Source organism: Colossoma macropomum, unplaced genomic scaffold (assembly GCF_904425465.1).
Source record: "Colossoma macropomum unplaced genomic scaffold, Colossoma_macropomum, whole genome shotgun sequence".
Lineage (NCBI taxonomy): Eukaryota > Metazoa > Chordata > Actinopteri > Characiformes > Serrasalmidae > Colossoma > Colossoma macropomum.
Window position 1 is genome coordinate 23982391 of NW_023494793.1, and position 13834 is coordinate 23996224.

The window sequence follows — 13834 nt, forward strand, 5'->3', positions numbered from 1 at the left end:
GCCACATTTCTTTGGTAGCATTAATGGCATTCTAGTCACCATATTGTTAGCTGTCTTATCTCAGAAGAACATATGTTTATTAGGGCTGTATTTTTGATCGATCAAAAGATATTTTACACACACACACACACACACACACATTTATATATATATATATATATATATATATATATATATATATGTAAAATGACATTTCTTTATTCCTGAATGTTGCTGAATAAAATATGAAACAATGGTAACACTTTATTTGGATGGTGCACTGTAGATGCTTTGTAAATGCTCAGTATATCTTAAAGTAACTTTCAACTAAATATCTATTGAATGCAACTGAACTTGAAGTTGAGTGTGAAAGATTCTATTAAATCTGTCTCTAAACCTAACCCTAATCCTTAACCTCAAGACAAAACCTATACCTACTCCTAAACCTAACACTAATCACAAGGTAGTTGATAACAACTGAGTATTACCAAAATATGTGTTAATGATTTAAGTATCTGTAGATCATCTATTAGGGATCATCCAAATAAACTGTGACCGAAATTTATACTCAGTAAGTTTGTTTTTTCCTGTGAAAAGTTTACTTACTGAGCTTTTAACAATGATTACAATGATCTAAAAGTTTTATTGTTAAAGATGCAATTAAACATGAAGTTACTGATAAATTATGAAACATAGCTTGTAGCATTTGCAAAATAATTTCTATTCTGTGCACCAAAATACTCCACCAACCCTCCACTGGTCTGGTTTCTAAGACCTCCGTATCATAGCAACTAAAAATAAAAGTGGCCAAGACACTCAAACACTTACAGAGAAATCCCAGACAATACGGACCAGGCAACAATGATGAGATACATGTTTGGTACATGCACCACTATGTGTTCCATATTTCTCATTAAATGTAAAAGCTTACCCTTCCTAAAAGACAAACAAGACTGTAATGGAGGCAAAGGGCAGAAACATTGAATCATGTTCAGCAAAGTCCTCAGAGGAAGAGTGATGATTCTAAAAAACTGCTTTTGTCTTGTGCCCTTAGGAAAAAAATGGGGTGCTGGTGGAAGGACAGTACTGTTATTCTGAGAGAGAAGGCCAGAAAGCAAATAGTTCAACACAAAACAAACAAACCTAGTTAAAAAAGCCTCCATGTCTGTTTTTTTTAATGTCCTGACATTGATCAATGTACTAAAGACAACACACCAACATGACCAATTACTATTGAAAGTGGGACTGCACAAAGTAACCAATGTCATCTTATTATCTTACACTTCATTGTCACAGTGCTCTTTAGAACAGGCAAAATTAATCAGTGCTTCTGGTTGATCAGCACTCTGTAGAAACCATCTTTTACAAACATACGATTTTCCTGGTCAAGCTTACAGACTGAGACAGCCATTTTATTCTACATTCAACATCAAAGTTTATAATCTTTACATATGAATGCAGATCAGACCTAGTTGATGCCAAGTCTGCTAACACATTGTTGTGCATTGAGAGTGTCTTTTACTGTGGTGTTCACTGACCCAGTGCAGCAACTGCTGCATAACTATTGCATCATTGTTACTCATATGTATTTATAGTTTGCAATATGAAAGAATAAAAAACACCCTCTGGAGCCCACTCTGAGCATTTCATAATACATAAATCAGGTGTAGATAAGAGATGAAAGATCCAGATCCCTAGACTCGATAATTCCACCTGTAGATATCTGAAACACACTCTCCATATTTCATAATATATGCACGCACTGAATAACATATTAAAGTGCCCATATCATGAGAAGCCAAATTTCCTCCTATTTTTTAAATAATGTAGTTTGAAGTAACATGTAATCATTGTTAAAAGCTTAGGATGTATATTATATGGCCAAAAGTTTGTAGACACCTGATCACCCAATGTTTCTTCTGAATTCAATAATATTAATAGGGAGTTTGTTCCTAATTTGTAGCAGTATCAGCCTCTACACTTCTGGGAAGGCTTTACACTAGATGCTGGAGCATTGGTGTGAGGATTTGATTGCATTTAGACTCAACAATGTTAAAGAGGTCAGGATCACAAACAGTCCAACTCATCCCAAAGGTATTGAATGGAGCTCCATCAATCCAGAGAACACAGTTCCATTGCCCGATGCTGTTGGCCTTTATGCCCCTCTAGCTGACATTTGGTTTAGGCACAGTGATCTTAGGCTTATGTGTGGCTACACTAGAGTGTTCCAATCTATTGGTAATGCTTTTCTATGGACATTATACAAGTGGTATGTGTATAAATGAATGTTAGTATCAGCAATGGGTGCACCCTAAACTAGCTGAATTCACTTATACAAAGGGATGTCAAAATACTTTTGGACAAATACTGTACCACTCACTACCCAGTCCATATATGGAAACTATTGTTTCCGTGATGTCACAAGAACCAAGTAATTTACATATATCCAACAATTTAGCTCTGGAGAGTTTTAGCTCTGAGTGCTTTTCCAATGAGTCATGATACAGGACAGCCAATCAGAACAGAGCTCATTTATCTTATATCAGTCTTAAAGTCACAGTAACAAAAACAGCCTGTTTAATTCTAAAAGATAAAGAGAGTTTGAAAAAGGGTTATGTAAAAATGAATTATGACTATTTTTGTGGTCTTCAAGGGGAGTGGACATTGAGTGGACATGTGACATTGCATTGATATAAGGGGCCTTAAACTAAAGTAACAAACATTTGTTCCTTTTGTAACACTGTTATGAAACATCATAAAGCAGAGGCCTAGTTAAGAAGCCCGTATATTATTCTATGGAACATTTTTATGCTCTTGAGCTTAAGTAATCATTTCCAAACATATCTTCCTATATGTTTAAATATACATCCTGTACTTATAAAAGTACAAATTGTATTTGTATTTCCATTTCAGTAAAAACTTTTAAATGTACTTAAGCATCAAAAGTAAATTACCGTGAGCGATTACAGTTATTATGCTTTATTATTCTGGTGAATAATAACAATAATAATAACAATAATAACGAGATCTGTTTAGGGGTGCTGCGCAGCTGCTGACATGAAAAACAGAGTTAGTTTTTCATATCTGCAGCTATACAATTCTCCTAATGGAAAATGTATTTTTGTACTTGAACTCAATTACAAATATATAGAACTGATAAGTGGTTTTTAACTAGGCGTCTGCCTTACAAGTTCCAGTACTTTAGGAGTGATGGGGAATGATGCTTCATAGAAGTGTTTTAAATGGGACAAATGTCTGCCTCTTCAGTTAAAGGCTTCTTAGGTCAATAAAGTGCTTTCAATCATATAACTTCTTATGTCATCTTGCAAATGCTGATACAAGCCATTCATAAATACTCAAGTTGTGCCTTATAAATGGTATTTAGTGCGTTTGCATGTGTCCCTGTAGTACCCAATATTGCAATAATTTTATACTTATGTAATAACACACATGTAACCAGAAATGTAATAATAAATTGCATGCAACTTGGTCAAAAATGTAATAATACCTATTATACAACAGTTAGTTCCAGCCACACAAGCTGACTGGTTGAGAAGCATTCTAACTGTGCTGTTATTTTGCCATAATACAGGTTTTTCCACAAACACTGTATCACTCCGCTGAGATGCCTTTGACTTTGACAGCTGTAGGAGACACTCAAGCCATTTGAATGTTTTTACTTCTTACTCTTGCGCACAAACAGAAAATGCATACTTTGAAGATTACATTTGACCTACAGTCGAGGTCTTATCGCGAATAACATCACGGCTGTGATGATCTACGAACAAATCACAGCTGTGAGGGGATAACACACTCCCTCTCGTGTTCTATTGCTTAAATAATGTAATAACTTACTCAGTAATGTGACGCAGAGACTAAACTGATAATGCAATCATTTTTATAATGATATATACAATCATTATAATACAATATATTATATACAATATCTTATTACATTATAGGGAATTTATTACATTTCCATGTTGATCACAGGTAATATATTATTACATTACTGAAAATATATTATATTTAGAATCTTTTTTTTTTTTCAGATAGCTGATATAACACTTTGTCTGATAATGTAATGCCATGTTAATTATTAGTCAATATTCTATATTTTGCTGAATTCACAAAAGCATTGTAGAAGACCTTTGGCAACATCTCTTAAAAGTATGACATCATCCATTTTGAAAAAAAATAAATTAAGTGCATTACGTGCAAATATTATTACATTTCTGGGTGATCCTACATATTGGGAAACTATTGCAATACTGGGTTTTACAGTCCTGATTAAAGGAATGTTACATAGATGAGAAATGAAATATGGAAAGCCTATGGATATGTCTATGATGTATACTTCAGTTCCTCAGTTTAAGGGTTTAGACAGTAGAAGTGTTAATCTGTCCATGTGTATCTACATCAAGCTCAATTATATCACATCATGAAAAGAATATATGACAGTACATACATTATTGATACGTTATGTGCTCACCTACTAGGAAAAAAGACCCACATCCCTCCTAATTCAGACATAGAGAATGGTGATATATAAAGATTAGTGTAGTTTGTCATTAGCTATGCTCTTAACTAAAGATAAGACAGATATAGAGCATGAATATCAGAGAATATTTCAGTGCTTCAAAAACCCATGTGTACTCAGAACTCAAAATAAACTAAAAATTTGTCTTAGAACAGCAGCAATAAATTTGCTCTATTATATTATTCTCTCTCTCTCTCTATCCTTTAAACAAGAAATCCTAATTTTTCCCGAGGCAGTGTATGTTCATATCAACACATTCACAACAACACATTCAGGATAGGAAAGGACCACTGCACAGAGACTTGATCCAGTACATAACATCCATTTTTAAAAGCCAATTGTTGATATATTTGGATAGCTGCCTTCTGTGTTTTGTTTCAGCTGATAGAAGCCCTCCAAACCACTATTGACATTTGATTCAATCATATGTGCTGTGGTGCATGCTTTTGGGTTACAATACCTGAGGTAAACAAACAAACAAAAAGAAAATCAAACCCAGAATAACAAGCCCAAAAAACCTATGACTCAAGTTGCCATGCATTGACCCATGTTTCCTACCCTTTAAAAAGATACAGCTTGTGGGAGAAATGGGGACACAACACATTTTTTCCTCACATTGACAAGACATTTACCTCTTGTAGCCCGCAGTGGAAATGGATTTTAGGAGGCGACGGATCATACCTCACATTCTCTGGAGCCGGAGATGGTATAGGTGCAGGGTCCTGTCCCATTGACTAGTACGTCCATGGTTTCAGAGTTTGTGGGTTTGTAGTCCACATAATACTCCTGTAGTGGTGAGCTAAGGGTTCGCTCTGTCTCCCGTGCCTTTTTCCGGCGCTTTCTCACCATGGAGTGCTGCTGTAGCTGCTTCATGCTACTTGGGTAACGCTTCCAGGAGACATAGATCACAAGCAAGATCATGGCCACTGATAAGAAGAGAGCCACACTGCCTGCTATGATCTTATGAAAGGACACATGTTCATAGTCCTGCTCGGGAACAGGTGGGGAAGCAACAGTAGGAGAGGGGACAATAGGGGTGTTACGGGTACTCTCCTTGTCCACCCTGGACATTGTGGGAACTAGCACACGTCCAGGTTTTGATGGGGAAATGAGAGTAGTGGAGACCAGAAGATATGGAGTTGGGGTAGCCTTGCAGATTCCGAACGTGTCCATAGCATCCATAACTTTCTCACCCTGAACCCCCTTGGGTCCAGCACAAATCATGGTTGCCTCCTTGTTCCCCTTGAAGTTCCTCAGCCAGGCAACAAGAGGGCAGAGGCTGAGACTGCAGTCCCAAATGTTTCCTGCTAGACTGATAGTAGTCAGAGAGATCCAGGCTGCAACGGCCTCCTGAGACACGTTGCTAAGCTTGTTGGAGTCAAGGTTAAGGGTCTGCAAATTAGGGAGACACTGGAAAATGCTGGCATCCAACACCTGCAGGTCATTTCCAGAGAGGTCAAGCTTTTGCAAAGAGGTCCAGGTCCATGTAATTCCCTGTGTTATAGATTTTATCCGGTTCCACTGCAAATAGAGAGCTCGAAGGTTGTTTAGACGAGGGAAATGAGAGAAATTGATCTTTGAGAATTGGTTGTGCTCCAAATGTAACTCAGTCAGCTTAAGCAGTCCTGCGAATGCATTGCGGGTGAGACTCCTCAGTCGATTGTAGCCCAGGTCAAGGAATTCAAGATTTCTGCAATCCTGGAACACTCGCATGGGAACTACCTTAAGAGAATTTGATCTTATGTGGAGACTTAGCAACTTGCGCAATCCTTGAAACTGGTTAGGCTGTAGCACCTGCAGCTTGTTGTAAGAGAGGTCCAAGTTACGTAGGTTTGGAATCGTATGGAACGTACTGTTTTCCAGCTGTGTGATCTTATTTGAGCTGAGGATCAGCTCCTTTAATCTGCGCACACCCTGGAAGGCTTGACTGTCCACCGCATTGATGTAGTTGTGGTCCAGGTACAGCCACACAAGTTGACTGAGGCTGGCAAACTGACCAGCCCTGAGGCTAACCAAGCTGTTGTAGCGCAGAGAGAGGCCCTGGCATCCCATGGATACATTCTTTGGCACATCGCGAAAGGCATTTGACTCACAGTAGACTATTTTGCCATCACAGCGGCAGCTCCGGGGGCACGGGCGCTCTCGGACTCTGCTGGGGGAAGCAATGAGCCAGGCCTGCACCAGCAAGGGGATCATGAGCCAGCGGCCTCGCGCCAGGGACCCTGCAGACACAGAGGGGTGAGAAGGAAACATCTAGGCTTTGGTCAATACTGAAACTGCAGAGGCAAATATGTGAACCTGAATCCCAGCATTCAGCCAATTGCCAACATGACTTGTTACTTTCTTTCTTTACACTTATCAGTATAAGTGGTTCATACTGCGAGAATGTGCATAAAATGCCATAAAAGAGTTAATTTTGTTTAAGAGTGATGGACCTTTTTCTGTTTTAAGGACCTCCTCATAATGCACGTTCTATACCAATTAAAGGTTTTTTTTTCAAGAACTCTACATCCAAGCCAAAAAACCCTTTAATTTTTAGAGAGCATAGTTGTTCATAAACCAGCAGGATACCCTATATGCTGCATAAATAGGTGATTTACTAATATTTATTCTTAAAGTAGAATTGAACTTTAAATGCTGAATGTCATTTACTCTATTCAGTTCCTCTGTTAATATCCATACTGCACCTTGTTTAGTTGAAACATTACACAGCAATTTTGAAAAAAACAATGACCAGCTGCTCTGTTTCTCTGTTCTGTATCTATGATTGATGGAAAACTAAACAAGGTAATAGACATTTATTTAAACAAAGCAGGAAACATTTCTCTGGTCAATCTCAAATCCCTCAACGACTGTTCCATATAGTGCAACACTTACAGAACCACAGCACTAATCAACATTCCCCCAAGGATTAGTAAGAGTGGATAGATAGAAGAGAATTGGTCTATATTTACTGTCATACTTGTCCTTCTGTGCAATACAAGAACAAATTTGGTGGTCTTTCTTCATTATTTGCAGACTACATGAACAAGAACATTATCTATTACACAGGGGAACAAACAATCATTGTTTAATGGTGCTCACAAAAAATCCTTCAACCTCCAGTAGTGCAAACTATGCCCAAAAATGAATCAAAATGAATATAACAGTGGTATCTGCATTTCTTTAGGCTTATTTTGCTGCTTACAGCAAAAAATGCTTTGCTAAATACAGTCACACTAATATAATTGCCCTAAAGTAAGCCCACAGTCGCTGAAACTTTGTTTCCAACCATGCAAAACTGTGCTGAATCACTTTTCCAACCATAATTATTGCACTGTATTTATACAATTCTACAGACGCATGTACAAAAGTAAGCAACTTATTGATTTAATCAGGCAGTCCCAGCATTCTGCAGCAGACTCAAGATTTAATCTAAAACTTTTGTGTAGGTCTACTGAATGAAACAGACTAATCTATTAGTCTCTGAAATAGGCCAGGGGTTGGCAGAACAACCTGTTATCTTTAGGACAGTCAATTCAGTTTGTCTTTACAATTTATCTCTGAATTCAATTAAAAAGACGATATTCATTTAACTCATTCATTCATTTGAAAACAGTGCCTAATCTTTCACTCTTTTAATGAGAGTTAATAGATGTTACTGGAAAATATGAGGACAATATAAAGTCCAAAGTCTGCCATAACAATTTTGGACACAGTTCTCTGTCTTTTTGCGCCTCCTCCTTTATCACTGTGAGATGTATGATATACTGTTCAGACAGAAAATGAGGGTCGTCTAGGCCAATTATTTGAATTGAGAGGAGAGCCCATAATACTTCCTTTTTACATAATAGAAAGGTCGATTGTAAAGTATTTATTAAATATTGTAGTGTCCGGTTACTGGCACTAAGAGACTCTGGAGGCATTGCAATGCAGATGGCCACAAGCAAAGGCTAATGGAATATGTACGCCCTCAAACAAAGGGACTGTTTATGTTGTTGTCTGTTAGTTTAAGCTGTACATGTTGTTTGTGTTATTTAGTATTGGGGGCTGTGGGTTTTGTGTGTAAGGGGGAGTCACTGTCTGGGTGAAGAGGTGACCTCCCCTGCGTGTTCAAGGCTCTGCATGTGCCCTTTCTGCCAGTGTGTTAAAGAAAGAGCACTTCTCACAGTAGAGTATTGGCCTCTCCTGTGTTCCTTCATCTGCCAACACTACAGTATGTTTTATCAGACACTGTATACAAACACGCATATCTTTTTGTCCTCTGACAAGACAATCAGATCCATCTGAGAGTTTGTGTCCAAATTCCAAAAATTTCTGTTGTTTATTTCCAGGTTTAAATGAAAAAAATCTATGTGGTCTCAGACTTTTGGACCCCATTGTATATTCACTGTGCTTTTGTGACGTTGATGCTGTATTTTATTTTTGGTGAGGCATGCTATATAAGATTTATATGAGGCAGTTCAGGTTTTTGTATTTTATACCTCAGTTGCACTGTTTTAGAAGATCATTATTTTGCACAAGGAGTTATTTCTTTGCAAAATATATTAATTGTTGATAAATGCATTTTTACATATAAAATACTGAAGATCTTGACCTCAGAATCAAAAACTGTATCATGTTTGAAAATATAAGTATCATTAAACCCTCATAGTGTAGATGATATATCTGCCACTACTGTTATAAACGAATAAACTCTTTTTATATAATTTGGAAATTCCAGCTACATTTTTACATTATATGTAAATTTCAGGATGAAACAGACCAATAGATATACTGTAAAACTGACATCTGAGCAAGTGAAAACATCTTAAATGAAGTCAATATATCGAACATTTGTCATATATCTTTATTTAAATTTACTTAATATTCAGATTACCTATTTCTATACATTTTTACTTATTTTAAGTAATTAAAAACAAAGTGTCATTCTATTTCATAATACTTTTTTAACAAGAAAAAATACTTGAAACTATTAAGAAAAATAATCTTATAATATGTTTACAACAATATCATAATCAAAAATATTAGATATATCAACTACATTTAAGATGCTTCCACTTGGTAAGATATCTTTTTGTTCTGGAAATGGTCTGAAATAGCTTGGAATAAAGTAATTTTTTACATTATCTTACATTAAAACTTTAGAATGTTTTTCTTCTTCTGTAAAGGTATGAGGATTTGTCTAACAGTGACAACATTTTTTGTTGGTTTCACTGTTTTGCAGAATTTCAAAACCACAGACACTTGTCTTAGTGCAGAATAAGACCTTAAGAGTGTCCTACATACCACTTGGGAGGTGTTTGGTGAAGCATAATTTGGAATAATAAAGGGGGACATACTCTCAGTTCCCCCTCCTGTGGTGTTCCCAACTATACAAACCACCTCAGGCAAGATCACACCAAGTTATGCAAATGTACAAAGAGCAAAAGAGGAACATCTGTATAAGCTATTAGGGTTTGCATGCTAATACCACAACTGCATCGCTAGGGCTGAATAATAATAATAAGTTTAATGGGAGAATAAAACACACCTGAAATCTTCCCCAGCCAGCCGTTCTCTATGAATACATGATGCGGTATGATTTATTTCACATGTGACATGAGCAGCTATCTCCACCCTGCTCCTCCTAATTTATTACCATAAGATAACAGCAGCAGAGAGCATGAGTAAAATAGCCAAACTAACAAAATAAGGCATTAGAAAGGCCCAAGCCATAGTTTCTACATGCCAAGTAACTTCCCTGAAAATGAGCCACTTGTTATATTGCTTTACTCTTTATTTCCTCCTGAATTTCAAGAAAATGATATGTTAATCTAGTGCTGGGTGATATTGATCAAATTCAGTATCGCAATAGTATCCATACATATCACAGTATAATTGTAGATCATATTTATACTGTTGCTTGAGTTCTTCCGATGAAAAACCATATATTAACCATCCTTTTTTGATTATCAGTGATTTTGTTTTCAATTTTATTTTGTAAAGAACCAAACTGTACTTCATTTATGTTTTATAGAGCCCTTTATATTAAATACAAGCCTTCCTTGGATCCTGGTGTATATTAAGGATATGATGATATCAATATGTTGTTTAAAAAATAAATAAATAAATAAATAAATATATATATATATATATATATATATATATATATATATATATATACACTCACAAAAATATATAATGTTTAAAATATTTAAAAATATACAAATATTTAATTATTGCAAAGACAGTGGGATTCAAAAAGCAAGTCCATATGAAAATGCTGCTATTTTGCATTCCCTTATATGTTTTTTAATGCAAATTATAATATCAGCATCACAATTCGAATTAAAAGTTTTTAAAGTATTTTTAGGAATTTCAGAATTTCTTTATAGTTAATATGTCCCCCTTTAGCTTTAATGACAGTGTGCACTCAAGCTGGCATGGACTCTTTTCAAAGTGAGGTTGAAGATTTGGATTTGTCATTAGTTTCATTTAGCAAAAACTTTTTTTTTTAAGGAAATGTGTCCCAAGGTCTGATGTCTAACATTAAGAATTATCACTACAGAAATTCATATTTTCTGCAATTAAGTAAACTTTTTTTGTGTTTTAATGAACAATACTGTGATATTATGTGTGCACAACTGTTCAAAGCTGTGCTTGCTACTCATGTACTGCTGGCATTTTTGAGTTCTGCTCAAAATTAGCTAAAATCCTCACTGCTAAATCAGTCACTCATTTTAACACATAAAGCTCTCAGTCTCAGAATCAAAAATCGTATCGAGTCTGAAAATATGAGTATCGTTACGCCCTCATGATGTAGATGAGCCCAGTAATAGCTTGTCTCCTGTGCTATCCTAGCTTTACATAGAGTGTTACTGAATGAGGGACTAACTTTGCATCTCTAATCTCATTTGTGATTTGTTGGAATGTGGGTGGGGAACAGTGTAATCTCTACCCTACAGTGCTAATCTGACACAAAGATAATTTGACACAAAACTGAACAGCTCTGCAACAGTCTCATCACATTTAAACAGACGTTCAAATGCAGCATTGCAAAAAGAAATGACTTCACTTTTTATTACACATGCCATCACGCTCAATGATATTTCCATTCCCCACGTTCTAATTTCCCCAGACAGAACTGGCCACATGTAAGCACAAGTTTCCTCAGTTTAGGCAATCAAACTCAAGAAACAGATATGGCTCCTGCCTCTGTCCCCTTCTCCTGACAGCTTTTCTGTCTCCTGCTCCAATTATCTCTTTTGACACTCAGTCCACTCTATTACATGGAAAAGCTCTTAGGCATTTAATAAGGGATGCTTCATCTGTCCAAAAGTCTTCTTGTGAGCTAGAGTAAGCCAAGACAGGCAGAGTGATAAAGAGTGAGAGGGGAATGGGAGGAAAAATAGGATTTTTCCCCACCTGAGCATGTAATTCAATGCACGTCTATTCTCAAAAGTCAAAAATGACATAAAGTAATAGACTCTACTTTCTACATATAAATACATTCTTTATTTCATGGATGAAAACACTGCAAAAAGACAAAAAATAGTTAATAATAGTGTAATAATAATAAGAAAATATTAAACACATTTGCAAATATTGTTTCACCAACATAAACACATTGCCTCACATTGTTTGCTGAGACGTAAAAGGGACATTTCAATTGCACTTAGATAAAGATTTAAAGGGAAAAAACATTTGTGTGTAATTCAGTAGTTGAGATGTAAACAAAGTCATTCAGAGTGTTTTGATGTGGGACAGCTGATTGTAGAGAAACCTATTGACTTGCAAACATAGCCATTTAATTTACTTCCAAAATGACTAGTGCCTTCTTATTTTTTATATGTGATGTTAATGATGGCAAAAAAGAGGTAAATCTGAAGAAAAAATTTAATTTCCTTTGCCGTACAACATCCTGCATGTATCTCTTCAACATTAATAGATTTTTAAAAAGATGTTTGAATCCAAGGCCTTTTCTCAAAACTATTATAAAACAGTGTCTCAGGCATCAGGCAGAATATTCATACATTAACCATTTCATGCAGTAACTTTCTGTGACATACACTTTAGACGTCTGGTTCCTATCACCAGCACTGTGAACAAGTTTCCCATCAAACCACTCTGAATGACTGTTTAATAACCATTTAATGTTGCAGAAATTTTGAAAAATTGGTGGAATTCCCCCTTAAATCTTGATAAATGGTAAATATAATGAAGCCATTCCCAGCATTCAATATTTGCTCTATATTAAGGCCCTTTATATTTAGAAATGTAAACATTTCAAAACAAATAAAAATCTTAATAAATTTCACAGAAAGTGCAGAACCAAGTGATGATTTTCCATTATAATACGCTTTATTGCTTTTGCATACAGCCTCTCAAGGAATGTGTCCTGCATTTTCCATATATAACTGACATATTCTGGAGAACTAATTTGACATTATTAAGTGCATTGCCATTTTAGTGCATCTTGCTCTAAAGAGAAAGTGACAGCAGGACACAACCTAAAATTTAACAATGGCCTTATTGACCAAACATGTGAGCATAGATGGAATAACTAACAAAACAGCCTACAGCAATAAACCAGTAAAAGTGTCATCATCCTTCTATTTTTAGTCAAGCAACTGCAAAGAATAGGCTATGTCCTCCTATAATTCAGATAGATAGATAGATAGATAGATAGATAGAAAGAAAAAAAAATATAGTACAAAATATGACCAAATAACTGCTATCCAGGAGAAGTAAACAGGTAGCAAATGTTTAAAAGTTGCACTCTGATGACAGATATTGGCAAAAATGTCAAAGTTACAGTTGTTTGCAAAAATGCAGGTGCCCCCAGTCAAATTACATGTTTTGTTGATGTTCTCAGTGACACATCCTATGCAGACACTTCTGCACATTTAAATGCAAAATTACTGTTTATTTGCTGAATTTAACATATTGTAAAGAATAAAACATCAAATGTGGCCTGTGCAAAAGTTATGGCACATTTTATATTTTATGTTTTGTATACTAAAATTAGCAGAAATATGTCACAATTAAGTGTGTTCTCTGTTGAGAATGTGATAACTTATTTACACTTAAAAAAACAACGAAAAAATGTAATCTGACTGGGGTGTTTACATTTTTGCATACAATTGTAGACAGATAAACATCCTTGATGTTTTATTAATAATTAATATTACTGTTGCTATTACTGTTATTGTTGTGGCTGCTGCTGTTTCAGGGGGCCATAGTTAAGCATGGCCTACTTCATCAGGCTCTATGTGCTCTTCGTTGCTGATGGGGAGACCACATGGCCATCTGCGCGCTCATAAGCCCTTGAATGTCAGTGGGATTTCAGGGACG

The 13834-nt window shown here is 35.9% G+C and overlaps 1 protein-coding gene across 1 annotated transcript; it reads right to left on the minus strand.

The window, feature by feature from the left end:
* Positions 1–4024: 4024 nt before the first annotated feature.
* LOC118814069 (leucine-rich repeat transmembrane neuronal protein 4) lies at positions 4025–6772 on the minus strand. Its single transcript, XM_036579732.1, has one exon. The coding sequence runs from the start codon at positions 6770–6772 to the stop codon at positions 5195–5197; it is 1578 nt and encodes a 525-aa protein (XP_036435625.1). The 3' UTR covers positions 4025–5194.
* Positions 6773–13834: the final 7062 nt, after the last annotated feature.